A 16,586-nucleotide genomic window follows, 5' to 3' on the forward strand; every position below is an offset into this window, starting at 1 on the left:
TAGATCCTATTTTTATGGATCTTGTGTTCGTGCTCTTATCATTTGTGATGCTATATATAGAGTCCTAGAGGCATGTAGAAGGCATCTCATTGTAAGGTTTCCTTTCATAAGTGAAGTTCCTATTTGTCCTATTCTTCTTGTTTCTTCTTGTGTGCTGTGTGCTTTGAGTGTGCTGTCCTATTCGATTCTAGGCCAACATCTGGTATCAGAGCATTGGTAGTATAAGACATCCAAGAATCTACAATTCCATAAAATGTCGAGCATCCCAGTAAAGGAGAACGGCGGAGTGTCATTTCCCTATCCGATGCTAAGTCCTCACAATTATACTGTGTGGGCAATAAAGACAGAGGCGATCCTTGATGCCCAGGGAGTCTGGGAGGCGGTGGAGCCAGCGGAAGGAGCCCAGGTGGATGCAAAGAAGGACAAAAAGGCACGTGCATACATCCTGCAGTGTGTCCCCGAAGACATCCTTCTCCAGATCGCAACAAAGAAGACGGCAAAGGAAGTCTGGGACAGCCTCAAGACGAGGTACCTTGGTAGTGATCGGGTGAAGAAGGCACATGTACAAACATTGAAGAGCGAGTTCGACGCTCTCCGGATGAAAGAGACTGAAACGATTGATGAGTTTGCTAGCAAACTCAGCGCCCTAAGCAGCAAGTTCTCCACCCTTGGTGCCACGCTTGAAGATTCCTCGTTGGTAAAAAAATTGCTCGATTCTGTCCCTGATAAATTCTTTCCTATTGTTGCTGGTATTGAGCAATTCTACGACCTTGAGTCTATACCATTTGAGGAGGCTATAGGGCGACTGAAGGCGTACGAAGAACGAACGCTACGACTACGTAACAACACCAACAGCACTGAAGGTGAGCTCCTATTAACCCATGCCGAATGGCAAATGCGACAGAAGGGGAGCAACGTGGACACTTCGTCAGGAGGAAAGGGGCGTGGGTCCAGCAGCCCTAGTCGTGGCAAATGGCGTGGACGTGGGCGAGGGCGCGGTCGTGGTCGTGGTACGCAACGCCAAGACAGTGCAGGAGGGACTAGCGGCAACAACAGTGGCACTCGAGACAAGAGACATATAAAATGTTTCAATTGCGAGAAAATGGGGCATTATGCGTCCGAATGCTACAACAAGCGGCGTGATGATGAGGCTCACCTCACTTGTGCCACCGATGAAGAGTCGGCACTGATGATGACCGTGTCCCACGAGGAGTCTGACACTAGGCATGAGTGGTAGGATACCATTCTGCTCAGTGAAGATAGGTTGCTACCGGAGATGTACCGCGGCGTTAAGAAAGAAGATAAAGACGTCTGGTACCTTGACAACGGTGCCAGCAACCACATAACTGGCCATCGCGAGAAGTTTCAAGAACTAGATGAAACCATCACCGGGAGAGTGAGATTTGGCGATGGATCAACCATTGAGATCATGGGCAAGGGGACGGTTGTGTTCGAATGCAAGAATGGCGATCGGAAGGTTCTCCACGAGGTATACTACATTCCGAAACTTTGTAGTAATATCATAAGTCTCGGTCAATTGACAGAAACTGGGAACGAAGTGCACATGGAGAAAGATATCATGAAGGTGATTGATAGGAGTGGGAAGCTCTTGATGCGGGTAAAGCGAACACAAAATCGCTTGTACAAGGTAACCTTGAAGACATACAAGCAAGTCTGTCTCCTAGCAAGCCTAGAAGACCCAACCTGGTTATGGCACACAAGGCTCGGACATGTCAATTTTCATGATTTGAAGCTGTTAGGGGAGAAGAAATTGGCAGTTGATGTACCTTCATTGCCCCAGCCGAACAAGCTTTGCGAGGTATGTGTGGTCGCTAAACATGCAAGGTCACCATTCCCGCACCAAGCAAACTTCAGAGCGACAAAGCCGTTGGAACTTCTCCATGCTGATATTTGCGGGCCAATTTCACCAAGTACACTGGCTGGTAACAAATATTTCTTTTTGATTGTTGATGATTGTACAAGATGGATGTGGGTATTTGTATTGGCAGCAAAGAAAGATTTATTCCAAGCATTCAAGAAATTCAAGTCCGTGACGGAGACCACGACTGAGTACAAGATCAAAACACTTCGGACAGACCGTGGCGGTGAGTTTCTATCCACAGAGTTCACTCGATTCTGTGAAAATGAAGGGATCGAGCGGCACTTTACGGCTCCCTACACACCCCAACAGAATGGCGTTGTAGAGCGCCGTAATCGCACTGTGATGGCCATGGCAAGATCTCTCCTCAAGGGTACACATATGCCGGCAAGGTTCTGGGGAGAGGCAGTTATTAGGCATGCTGTCTATCTGCTAAATCGTCTCCCAACTAAGGCGCTAGGAGACCGTACCCCATTTGAAGCCTGGATGGGGAGAAAGCCACATCTCACCCACTTGAGAGTGTTCGGTTGTGTTGCATACGTGAAAAATACAACCCCTCACCTGAAGAAAATTGACGACAGAAGTTCACCCATGGTATACTTGGGTGTCGAGGAAGGTTGCAAAGCTCATCGTCTATTTGATCCAAGGCATGACAAGCTACAAGTAAGTAGAGATGTAGTATTTCAAGAAAATAGTGAATGGACATGGACTGCAGGTGCTAACCATGAAGAAAACTTACCGGAGTTTATGGTGGAGGATGCACTCAACACCGACGAGGTGATTGTTGTAGCAAACATTGAGGCAGGAACAGAAGATGTCGCACCACCGGCAACAGCCGTGGTACCCATGACAAGAGCATCAAGTCCATCTACATCATCATCGAGCACCCATACAACTACCTCACCTGACTCTCATGAAGGGCCAGTTCGGTTTAGGTCCATTGCCGATATATATGCCAACATTGAGGAAGTGGTTGGTATTGATGAAGAAGAAAATGAGGTAATGCTGATGATGTCTGAAGAGCCGACCTGTTACCAAGAGGCTGCAACCGAGGCTTGCTGGTACGAAGCAATGGAGGAAGAACTGGAAACTATTAAGATGAACAAGACCTGGACCCTAACTGAGCTCCCATTAGGCCACAAACCTATTGGCCTAAAGTGGGTGTACAAACTGAAGAAAGATTCAGCGGGGAAAGTTGTTAAGTATAAAGCAAGATTAGTTGCTAAAGGCTATGTACAGAGACAAGGCATCGACTTTGAAGAGGTATTTGCACCGGTCGCTAGACTTGATACTATTCGAGTCATTCTTGCACTTGCAGGGAATCGAAGCTGGGAGGTACACCATCTAGATGTGAAGTCAGCATTCCTTAACGGAGAGTTAGAAGAAGAAATATACATCTCTCAACCGGAAGGGTTTGAGGTACAAAATCAGAAACATAAGATGTACAGGTTATTCAAGGCCCTCTATGGACTGCGGCAGGCTCCACGAGCTTGGAACATGCGGCTGAACAGGAGTCTAGTAGAGCTCGGCTTCAAAAAATGTATTCAAGAACATGCAGTATATACAAGAGGTGAAGGAGAAGCAAGTATACTTGTTGGAGTGTATGTCGACGATCTCATCGTGACAGGAGGTAGCACAGAGAAAATCAACAAGTTCAAACAACAAATGATGACAGAATTTGAGATGAGTGATTTGAGTCTTCTCTCCTACTACTTAGGGATTGAAGTGGAGCAACAGAAGAGCCGAATTTCACTTAGACAATCAGCTTATGCCAAGAAATTTCTATCTCAATTCAAGATGGCAGACTGCAATGCCACAAAGCATCCAATGGATCCCAAGACACAGTTGCATAAGGACTTGGAAGGGACTCCAGTTGACGCCACGGAGTACAGGCGCATTGTTGGTTGTCTGAGATATTTGCTTCACACACGGCCGGACCTGTCATATTCTGTTGGAATGGCGAGCAGATACATGGAGAGGCCTACAATCATGCATCACAGGGTGATCAAACAGATTCTCAGGTATTTAAAAGGTACAATTTATTTTGGGCTTGTTTACATAAAGGGACCCCAGGAAATTGGTATATTCGGCTACTCGGACAGTGATTTAGCCGGCGATCTTGATGGAAGGAAAAGCACAAGTGGAATGACTTTCTATTTTAATGAAAGTTTGGTGTCCTGGAACTCACAGAAGCAGAAGACAGTGGCGCTTTCATCTTGTGAGGCAGAGTTCATGGCAGCCACAACTACGGCCTGCCATGCTTTGTGGTTGAGGAGCCTTGCCAGTGAATTAACAGGTGTAAAGCCAAAACCGATAACTTTGTTTGTTGACAACAAATCCGCCATAGCTCTCATGAAGAATCTGGTATTCCATGGTCAAAGGAAGCATATAGATACAAGGTTTCATTTTATCAGAGAATGCATTGAGAAGGGACAGATTGTGGTGGAGTTCGTTAATACCGGAGAACAGCGAGCCGATGCGTTAACTAAAGCATCGCCAGGAGTGAAGTTAGCTGCCATGCAACAACTACTCGGCGTCCGTGATCTACAATCATGTCAGGATTAGGGGGAGTAATGTGAGAAATAATCCTCTCCACGTCATTTTTTTTAATGTTTTATTATCTTGATAATTAGTTATTATTTGGTCTAGATCATATTTTTATGGATCTCATCTAGATCCTATTTTTATGGATCTTGTGTTCGTGCTCTTATCATTTGTGATGCTATATAAAGAGTCCTAGAGGCATGTAGAAGGCATCTCATTGTAAGGTTCCCTTTCATAAGTGAAGTTCCTATTTGTCCTATTCTTCTTGTTTCTTCTTGTGTGCTGTGTGCTTTGAGTGTGCTGTCCTATTCGATTCTAGGCCAACACTAACTTGGTGAAACATTATTTGTATAATGACTTGGTAAATATATTAGCAATTTGATCTATAGTAGAGATGTAAGAAACTGAAAGTTGTCGAGTCGCCACACACTCATGAATAAAATAAAAATCAATCTCTACATGCTTGGTATCAGAATGAAAAATAAGATTTGTCATATGATAAGCTGCTTTAATATTATCACACCAGATTTTGGGCGTAGCAATTGGGAAAAAGTGTAATTATAAAAGAAGAGATTGTAGCCAAATAATTTCTAATGTCATATTAACCATAGCCTTATATTCAACTCAATACTTGAGCGAGAGACTATAGATTGCTTTTTTGAAAGTAAGGAAATAAGATTTTACCCAAGAAATATAGCATATCCACTAATAAAATATCTATCTTCGGGAGATCCAACCCAATTTACATTACTATAGGTAATCAACTCTCATGAGGACGGACGATATAAAAGAAAACAATGTAAAATAGTGCCTTTGAGACATCGAAGAATTCTCTTAACACCTTCCCAATGATGTTCAGTAGGAGCATGCATAAATTGATAGACACAATTCATATCAAAAAGTAATATTAGGTCATATAATGGTGACATATTGTAGGGTACCATAATACTTCGGTAGATCTAGGGTCAGCCAATGAAGAGGAGGATCAAGGTACAGTGAAACCACCTTCAATAATTGGTGTGAAGATAGGACATGTGTTGGGACCAAAAGTAGCTAGAGGGGGGGGGTGAATAGCTCGTCACGTGCTCGTTGCTCGGCGTTGCTTGTTTCTTCAAAGATGCGCAGCGAAAAATACAGAAACAAACCACACAACGCTAACAATGTTGGTTTACTTGGTATCCACCTCACAAGAGATGACTAGTCCAAGGATCCACACCTACACACACACCCTCCACTAATAAAATTCTCCTTTATGGTAACTACCAAGGGCGGAGAAGCCCTACAAGACTCAATACAAGAAGAAAGGGAAAGGTAATGAAATACAAGCTTACAAGCTTACAATGAGAGCAAAAATCCTAACCCTAGTTTCTTCTTCTTGCTTTGATCTGCCTCTTGACTTGGAAGAATCTCCAAGAGCCTTCAAGAGCTGGCGATCTCGAGCTTGAGAAGAGCTGTGGAGAAGCTGGTGAAGATCTGAAATGAATCGGTGAAGAGATGCCGAAGACAACGCTCGCCTGCGGCTCAAATATGATGCAACGGTCGGATCCTGATCGATTCGATTATTCCCAATCGATCGGGAAGGTTTTGGATCGATCCATGGATCGATCCAGAGCGCCTCTGTGCTCTGCAAAAATGCCTGGATCGATCCAGCGCTTATCGCGCGAAGTAGCAGCGTCTCAATCGATCCACTGATCGATTGGGACCTCTGGATCGATCCACTGATCGATCCAGAGGCTCTCTGTTCGCTGGGAAAGGCCTGGATCGATCCACTGATCGATCCAGCCCTTGGTTTTTGCCCAAAACTAAGTCCCAAGCCTCTCAAACCAACATCCGGTCAACCTTGACATGTTGGTACATCATGCCTAGCATCTGGTCACTCCTTTGACCTGCTAGGACTTCCCACCAAGTGTCCGGTCAATCCCTTTGACCCACTTGGACTTTTCTCTTCGTGCCAAGTATCTAGTCACTCCCTTGACCTACTTGGACTTTTCTCTTCGTGCCAAGTATCTGGTCACTCCCTTGACCTACTTGGACTTCCCAACACCAGATGTCCGATTATCCTTGATCCATCTGGATTTTCCCTTGCCTGGCTTCACTCACCAGGACTTCCATTCTGCCTAGCTTCACTCACTAGGACTTTCACCTGGCTTCACTCACCAGGATTTCCTTCTGCCTAGCTTCACTCACTAGGACTTTCACCTGGCTTCACTCACCAGGATTTCCTTCTGCCTGGTGAGTGGTGACCTTCTGTCTAGCTTCACTCACCAGGACTTTCACCTACCTAACATCCCAGTTAGGACTTCCCAGTCAGGTATCCGAAGCCTCTTGACCTACTTGACTTTTCTTCATTTACACTGATCAGTCCCCGATCAGAATCTCCTCACATGAACAACTGCACCTGCATTGTCCATTGTGTCTACATGTATTGTCAAACATCGAAACTATGACCAAGACTCAAGCTTGGTCAACTCAGTCAACCTTGACCTAAGGGATATTGCACCAACAATCTCCCCCTTTTTGATGTTTGACAATACCTTTAAATTTGGACCATTCTGAGTTAAGCTAATCTCATAGCCTTAACTCCATTCATGCCAAAGTATGAATGTTGGTTCCCTTCATTCTCCCCCTATGACCTCCCCCATAGGTAATGAAGGCCTAACTTAAACCACACATTCTCCCCCTATTGGCACACATCAACCCATCTTTGAGCACACATCAACCCATGCCTCAATTTTGGGCACACTTCAACAATGGCCCATTGTTGAAAACTCTCCCCCTGAAAAGTTGCTCATCGTTGACGATAATGAAGGACCCATTCCCTTCATTTTCAACCAATGCTCGCCCTGGAGCATTAACATGGTCTAATGACCCAAATGAAGGTCTCATACCCTTCATTTATCCTTAACCCTACATTCTTCCTCAATGTAGGCAAATGCCCATCCTTGAGCATTATCCACTTAACGGAAGGTTAACCACATTCCAAGGTTCATGAAAAATAATTTTCATGCCGTTAAAGAGTCCCTCCCCCTAAAGACATGGTGGTAACTTCTGTCATTGCACCAACAATGACTTGGAATCCCTAATCCTTTAGGAAACCCAAATTTAGAAGCTTTGAGGTTCAAATATTCAAAATTTGAAACAACCCTCAACCTAGACTTCAATATAGTCTTCCTTAACCAATCCATCCTTGTTTTCAACATGAAAACACCCTTTTTATGTATACAAATGTATTTTGAGGGGTTTGGAATGGTTACGTAGACTAAAACAGGTTCAAAATGCTGAAATCAGGCCTTCCTAGCCAAAATCAGCACCTTGGATCGATTGGAGTTGAGTTCCAATCGATTGAATCTTTCTGAATTGATCCACTGATCGATCCAGCAAGTTTCTGTTCGCGAGAAGGTTGCTCCCAATCGATCCACTGATCGATTGAGACCCTCAATCGATCGGTGGATCGATTGAGGTCTGATAGTTGCTGAAAAATGATTTCAGTCACCTTCAGAGGCCCCTAGAAAATTCTACAAAAATTCAAAAATCATGAAATTTCGTGTAGACATTGTTTAGGGTATACTTTATCATGGAAAAATAGTTTTCTATGAAAATACATCATATTTTCAAAGATTGACATAAGCTTGAAAACTTGCTAAAACTTTAGCGTATTCTTCAAGTTTGTGTCTAACTATTCAATGGTGATTACTTTCAAAAGATAGCCTTCACCAAGGTTTTCCAAAAGCATTTTTTTTAAAAAACATTTTTCAAAACCAATATCCCACCATTTTTCTTGGGCTAAATGCACATAACTTGTACATTAGCTTTCCCAATGATGGGAAAACACATAACTATGTGTTTTGATGAACCTAAAACTCTAAAGAATGCACTAAATCAACAACTTGAGTTTTGTTCATCATCCTAACATCTCACTTGTATCTAATGTGCACTAAAATACATACAAGTCATCTTATAGGCCTTTGTGAGATGTAAATTTGGTTTTACCCTAATCTAGGGATCATGCATATCTATTTAGGCATTTTGAGTGGTGAACATCCACCAAGGATGTTACTTGTTGATTCCACTTGTGTATACCACTTGTGTATAAATACCACTTGTTGGTATGCCACTTGTTGATATACCACTTAGCTAACTCAAAAAAATACCACTTGTTTTAACTTAAAATGGTAAACCTAGATTGCCATAAATGCTTCAAGAAAATGCCAAAACCCAAATTGACATTTCTATTTCTCTTGATTTGTTTATGCCACTTAAAAATTAAGCATATCCTCAAATGTTGGCATATACCATTTTTCCTCAAGAGTAGCACTTTAAATTAAAGCTCGGATTGCCTTAAGGTTCTAAGAGAGTACCAAAATCCCAACTTGGTATTTCTCTAGGTTTTCCCAATTTATGCCATTTTAAGATAAAATCAATTTTTCCACCATTAGGCATATTTCTCTTTCAAGGAGTAAATAGTAATTCCATTTCATTTTCAAAGGTTAACAAAAACCTTGAAAATGCTCCTTGAGTGTCAATTTCCTCAAAGATGGGTTAACTACCCTTCTAATCGGAGTTGACACTCTCTAACCCATCTATGGGGTAGAGAAGATGCTCCTAGGAACCCAACACCTATTGGTGCTCCTTGGATGCTTTAGGTACTCACTAGGGATAACTTCCCTAGATACCTTCCTAGTGACCTTGTTGGGCTTCTTAGAAGCCTTGGTCACATTTTCTAGGTCAACTCTAGGGATAACCTCCCTTGTGACCTTGTTAGTGACTTTCTTAGACTTCTTAGAAGTCTTAGTCACTTTGGTTGCAAAGATACTCCTAGGGATATCTTCCCTTGTATCCTTGACTTGACCTCTAGACTTAGGGTTTGTTCCATAACTATATGGAACCCTATGATAACTAGGCACATCCTTTTTAGCTTTGGGTTTGTATCCCAAACCTAGGTTATGCTCATTTTGCCCTAATAGGATATTTTTCAATCTTTGTAGGGTCTTTTCTAATTTATCAAGTCTTGACCTCAAGACTTGATTTTCCCTCACTAAGTCCTTAGTATTTGATTTTTCATTTGATCCATGAGCATTTTTATTCTTGGGCTTGTATTTATTATCCTTAGTGTTCTTTCCCAAATGTCTATCTACCTTCCTAACCTTAGTTTGGGTAGTCTTGGCATGTAGGGCCACATGCTTTTCCTTAATGCCCTCATGCTTTCTATTCTTATGGTAAATTGCATTAAAATGATAAAAATTAGAATTATCATGCTTTTTACCATAACATAAAGGGGTAGGCTCAATAAATGTTACCTTCTTCTTTACCTTGGAGACTCCCCCTTGACTAGTGCCTCCTTGAGCCTTGACCATCTTCTTCCCCTTAGGGCATTGACTTCGGTAATGCCCCTTTTGATTGCAAGAGAAACACACAATGTGCTCCTTGCTCTTCTTTGTTCCGGAGATGGTCTCCTTGGGCTTTTCCTTGCTCTTTTGTGCCACTTGGCCCTCTTCTTGGCCAAGTTGGGACACTTGCTCTTGTAGTGTCCACTTTCCCTACACTCAAAACATATTATATGATTTTTATTTTTAATTGAAACATTTATACCTTCTTGTGTAGGGATGACATTTTCTCCTTTGGATCCGGAGGTTGAGGCTTCCTCTTGATTCGATGATGATGCTCCTCCATTAGATTTTGCTTGACTTGTGGAGGTGGAAGCCTCTTCTCCATTTGACCCGGATGTAGAAGCTTCTCCTTCTTCTTGATCCAGCGTCACCAAATATTGCTCCCCCTCAATCCTAGAGGTGGAGGTTTCATCATCTTGTACATAGAACAAGGAGTATGCTCCCTCCTTGTTCTCTTCATTGCACTCCCTTGAAGATAAAGCTTCTTCTTGAACTTCTTCTTCGGAGGTTGAGCATCTCTCAACCTCAGAGTCCTCCTCTTGGTCGTGCTCCAAAGAGTCACCCTCTCTGGATTCCTCTTGCTCTTGTACAGTGGAGGGGATCTCTTCATGAAGCTTGGCCAATTTACTCCATAATTCCTTTGCATCTTCAAATTCTCCAATTTTGCAAAGGACGGTGCTTGGCAATAAATTTACCAAAAGCTTGGTTACTTTGTCATTGACCTCGCACCTTTGAACTTGCTCTTGGCTCCACTTACTCCTCTTGAGAACTTTGCCCTTTGAATTTGTTGGAGTCTTGAAGCCTTCCATAAGAGCAAACCATTGCTCTATCTCCATCATAAGAAAATTTTCGATTCTTGATTTCCAAGAATCGAAGCTCGTGGAAGTGTATGGTGGAGCCACCCTCGTGTCAAATCTGAGCCCATCTCGGAATTCCATTGTAGAAGTTGAGCTTTTGAATTTTTTTGACTTTGACAATTTTGCTTCAACTTCTTCACCCTCTAGCTCTTCTTGTTATGCTTGACCCTTCCGACGATGATTCCGATGAAGAGCGGCCTCGCTCTGATACCACTTGTTGAGACCAAAAGTAGCTAGAGGGGGGGTGAATAGCTCATCACGTGCTCGTTGCTCGGCGTTGCTTGTTTCTTCAAAGATGCGCAGCGAAAAATACAGAAACAAACCACACAACACTAACAAGGTTGGTTTACTTGGTATCCACCTCACAAGAGATGACAAGTCCAAGGATCCACACCTACACACACACCCTCCACTAATAAAACTCTCCTTTATGGTAACTACCAAGGGCGGAGAAGCCCTACAAGACTCAATACAAGAAGAAAGGGAAAGGTAATGAAATACAAGCTTACAAGCTTACAATGAGAGCAAAAACCCTAACCCTAGTTTCTTCTTCTTGCTTTGATCCGCCTCTTGACTTGGAAGAACCTCCAAGAGCTTTCAAGAACTGGCAATCTCGAGCTTGAGAAGAGCTGTGGAGAAGCTGGTGAAGATCTGAAATGAATCGGTGAAGAGATGCCGAAGACAACGCTCGCCTGCGGCTCAAATATGACGCAACGGTCGGATCCCGATCGATTCGATTATTCCCAATCGATCGGGGAGGCTTTGGATCGATCCACGGATCGATCCAGAGCGCCTCTGTGCTCTGCAAAAATGTATGGATCGATCCAGCGCTTATCGCGCGAAGTAGCAGCGTCTCAATCGATCCACTGATTGATTGGGACCTCTGGATCGATCCACTGATCGATCCAGAGGCTCTCTGTTCGCTGGGAAAGGCCTGGATCGATCCACTGATCGATCCAGCCCTTGGTTTTTGCCCAAAACCAAGTCCCAAGCCTCTCAAACCAACATCCGGTCAACCTTGACCTGTTGGTACATCATGCCTAGCATCTGGTCACTCCTTTGACCTGCTAGGACTTCCCACCAAGTGTCCGGTCAATCCCTTTGACCCACTTGGACTTTTCTCTTCGTGCCAAGTATCCGGTCACTCCCTTGACCTACTTGGACTTTTCTCTTCGTGCCAAGTATCCGGTCACTCCCTTGACCTACTTGGACTTCCCAACACCAGATGTCCGATTATCCTTGATCCATCTGGATTTTCCCTTGCCTGGCTTCACTCACCAGGACTTCCATTCTGCCTAGCTTCACTCACTAGGACTTTCACCTAGCTTCACTCACCAGGATTTCTTTCTGCCTAGCTTCACTCACTAGGACTTTCACCTGGCTTCACACACCAGGATTTCCTTCTGCCTGGCTTCACTCACCAGGACTTTCACCTGCCTAACATCCCAGTTAGGACTTCCCAGTCAGGTATCCGAAGCCTCTTGACCTACTTGACTTTTCTTCATTTACACTGATCAGTCCCTGATCAGAATCTCCTCACATGAACAACTGCACCTGCATTGTCCATTGTGTCTACATGTATTGTCAAACATCGAAATTATGACCAAGACTCAAGCTTGATCAACTCAGTCAACCTTGACCTAAGGGATATTGCACCAACAACATGCACCATCCATTTTAACTCGTTATAGAAGACCAGTAATATATTTTCTCTGAGAGAGAAGAGAACTTTTAGAAAGTGAGAGAAACTCTATAACAAGGAAAAAAATGAGCATTGCCAAGATCCCGAATAGAAAACTCTTGACGAAGAAGATGGAGTAAAGTAGTAATGTCTTTTTGATCATTATCAGTTATTAAGATATCATCAATATAAATCAAAATAAATATTGAAAATTCCACATTATATTTGTAGAATAGGGAAGAGTTAGTTTTTTAGTCAGAAAATTCCTCAGTATGAAGCAAGGTAGATAAATGTTGAAACCATACATGAGGTGCTTATCGAAGACCATATATAGATTTTTGAAGTTGACACACATGTGTTGGAAGTTGCGGGTGGATTCATCCATATGGTTGCTATAAGATATGACAAATAAATAATTAGTGTTATTGGAGAAATAAGCTTATAGTATTTTTGGAGAATTTTTTAAAAAAATTTTAGATTTAAACGGAGTCCGTAAGACATGTTTTAAGAGGATATATCTATTAGGCTTAGAAAAAGTCTGTTTAATATATATCAATTATGTGGGAGTTGGTTGATTTTGTTAACTTAGGTTGAGAATAATTAAATCCTAATTATTGTATATAAAACCTAAGTTATTACCTCATCTCATTCCTAATTCTTCTCCCATCTCCTCATCTTCTCGAGCCACCCTCCCATCTCACGATCTCACCATGCCACCAATCATCGATCATCGCTGCCCGATGTCGCAAATCGGTGTCAGCCGACCACCGACCGCCAACTGCTCAAGACCTCTCTATTTCCCCCCATTTCTACTCCTCTTCTAGTCGCCGATTGTCGCTTTTACTAGCGTTGTCTACCTTCCCCTGGCGTTGGGTCCTACTGACCATCTTTGAGGCTTTTTCCACCTTCTTTAGTCACTATAGCCGGCTGCCCTATGCTGAGAATTGCCGGAATAGATCTGTTATTGCCAGGCCCTAACGTTGTGCTGTGGCCTATCCCCGACACAGATCTAGCACCTTCTATGAGCTATCGCCGCTGATCTCTCCGTTCATGAGCAACGAGTCGTCGATTCACAGCCGTACCCTTCTCCCTAATCACGTTGCCTGTGCCAATCCTTCATCGCCATAGCCTACCTCAGCGACACTGTGACCGTCGGCCGGGAGAGAGAGCACCATCACTCTTCTTCAACCTAATCCAGCTGTCAACCGCCAGCCCTCTCCTCTGCCACGATTGGGCACCACAGTAGCCACCACTAGGCCTTCCTCTTTCTGATTAATCATTGCCATCTCCTCTTGCTGCTGTGCCCTAGAGCCCCATCCATGCTCTATCCAGATTTAGAGGGGAGGATGATTGTTAGAGACACCATCTTCTCTTCGGATTTGAAGAGGTAAGCTCTATTTTCACCATGACAACATTAGATTCTTCATCCGAAGGCTACAAATCTGGGTTGAGGGTTATCGCCGAAGAGCTCCATCTGCTCACAACGACATCTGGTTTCTTCACCAAGTTGCTGTAGATCTGTAGATCGGATTAAGGTAAGATCTCTGATTTAAGGAGGTTATTGTTCGATAATTAGGTTTGATTTCAGATATTAGGTGTTCATGGTGGAATGGATCTAATGTTCAGACATGAATGTGTTGATTGTGATTTAAAGGGGGGGTTTGATTTGGAGGTCAAGATTCCACCTAACTCCGACCATCATTTTCGGTAGTGGTTTTCTTTAGCAGTGGATTAGCGTCTAAGGTATTAGACTCGGGTAAGTTATTGGAATGTGTTCATGCTTAGCCTAGTCCTATATGATGTTGGAATGATTAGTTTTATTTGGATCTAATGTAGTGGTGATATGAATTTGGTTAATTATTAGATTGGTTGTGGAAGAAATTATGAGATTATTAGGGTGGATTTATTAAGGTTTTGGCTTGTATTATTCGATCTATGTTAGATCTAAGTGTTGACTATGTACTTATTATTTTACCCCGATTTAAAATATATGTATAGTTGGTTTAATGATAAATTTTGTTTTTATTTTAACACACCTCTTGAGTTCAAATCTTTGTAGGACTGAATTTTAATTTTTTTTCTTCTTTATTTTTCATATTTCAACTAAATATACATTATGAATTTTGAAAGTTTGGAGAGGCCATTATTATATAATACGTTTAATAATTAAATTCATCACTTAGTATACGACCCCTCCAAACCTAAAATCCTAGATCCGCCCATGTTTGAGACAAGAGCTCTGATTGGAGCATATTTAGCATGATCTATGATAAAGGTGGATACTTCTTATCTTGCTTCTTTAGTATTTTGAAGGCACATTTTAGTGCATGACTTATATAGATGTAGATAGGGTTGAATTAGATGTATGTTATTGTTGACTTGACCAATCTATAGAGGATCAATATATCCTATTCTATGAGGACTTTGACATGGACTATATATACTTGGTTGGATAATCTAGAAGGTATATATTAATAGATGACCCCTATTTATGTGGAATAGTGTAGAGATAGTTGCTTAACACTTACGAGATATAATCATTGCCTGGGTGTATAACTTGGAGGTTACATTCAGATATATGATTTATACCGGTGTGAAAAAGATGAAGTTAGCAGCTTATCCTTTATGTGGCCAAGAACCACATGAAGAAAAATACAGAAGACCTTTTGGGAACAAAGAATCTTTTGTTGATGATTTTGAGATGCTCTAGAAAGATAGTATTTATCTACCTCTTTCTATATAGCTCATCAGGAGTCCTTGAACCTAGAAAGGAGGAATTGTGGTATAATAGTTTATAAGACTATGGTTAGTTTACTCGCCTAATGCTATTCCATGGGAGATCCTGACTCATGAACTGATAGGATATGGTTAGATATCCTCAGTGGTATATAGAGATACATATGACCCGTAATGATACAGAGAATGTGGTGTTAGTTGATTAATACCTATGAAATCTAACTGTTATTGAGTGGAAATATCAGATGATGATTTTCGAATGGTAGCCGATTAATAGATATTTTGACTAGCTCTTTAGTGATAGTGCTCCTCTACCATTGTGTGCATGGCTCGTCACTAGAGATTATTGATCATCAGGTGAAGCAATCACAGTATGATAGGTTGCAAGACAATGGTTTCGACTCAATTAATATTATCTCTATCAAGTAGCTTAAGACCTTGACTAGATGATATTTTACTTGAGATCTTGAAGTCTATATTTCATAACAGAATGTTTGGCATATTGTTGACATTGTCGGAGGACATTTATGGCATGACTATGAGAGTTATGGAGATACCCTTTTAATGGGTAGACTTTCAGTTAAGAGGTTTAGTGACCCTTTGGTCATTGGGTTATTCCTTATTATAGATATTTGAGTATTGGAAGCGATGAGATTTGACATACTCTTTGGACATGTACGGGTTGATCATTTATTGTGCTATACTCAATAGTCGAGTAAGGGTAGTAACCGTGCGACCCTCGAATTAATCATCTTTGAAATTTATCGAGACTAATGATGAACAAATATTCTATTTCAGCAATACAAGCTAAGCAGTTATGTTATGTACCGCAAGTGCACGGTTACATCATCAGTAATATAAAAGATATCGAACCCACAGGGACTGATATAATTGTTAGTATGTATACTATAAGCTTAGCTTTTGTATAAACGTCTGTTTTGAAATATTTTGAAATGAGAATCACTTTGGTCAAATGTTTACATTTTATATTTATATATATGTCAATGCAGTTGTCCATTTAATTTATATTGTAGATAACATGGCGTGTGGTGCCACACAGAAGATCATGTTATCGGTTCCTTATAAATTATAAATAGTAGCTCACAACCAAGATGTATTGAGACAAACTATTGAAATAGTTGTAGTGTAATTTGGTATTAGTCTGTCTTGACTATAAAATTACACTAGTACACTATGTGTGTATTAAGCAGGACCGTTTGAGGTTGTTCGATTTGTACTGACTACATAAAAGAATAAAACCTCTATTATTATGGATGTACGTCCTCTTAATCCCTATATAATAACAAGCATGTATACTTAGTATTTATTTCTTTAACTTATCAATGAGTGAGATTTATTTGTTAAATAAATAGACCCGATGAGTTGGGAAATAGTATTGTTTATATAGTGTGTTGTTGATTATAGAAGGAATCTGTGTCCTAATTATTTAGGCTGATGATGTCCCCTTGAGGAGCTCATAAGGATAATCATGTAAACCCTGC

General features: G+C 41.7%; 1 protein-coding gene across 1 annotated transcript; it reads left to right on the forward strand.

The window, feature by feature from the left end:
* The first annotated feature begins 253 nt into the window (after positions 1-253).
* On the forward strand, positions 254-1,237 carry LOC122026578. Its single transcript, XM_042585316.1, has one exon. The coding sequence runs from the start codon at positions 254-256 to the stop codon at positions 1,235-1,237; it is 984 nt and encodes a 327-aa protein (XP_042441250.1).
* The last annotated feature ends 15,349 nt before the right edge of the window (positions 1,238-16,586 follow it).

This window comes from Zingiber officinale, chromosome 10A, assembly GCF_018446385.1.
Source record: "Zingiber officinale cultivar Zhangliang chromosome 10A, Zo_v1.1, whole genome shotgun sequence".
In the NCBI taxonomy this organism is placed as follows: domain Eukaryota; kingdom Viridiplantae; phylum Streptophyta; class Magnoliopsida; order Zingiberales; family Zingiberaceae; genus Zingiber; species Zingiber officinale.

Coding starts and splice junctions, on each gene's coding strand:
- LOC122026578 (XM_042585316.1), top strand. CDS start 254: ATGTCGAGCATCCCAGTAAAGGAGAACGGCGGAGTGTCATTTCCCTAT.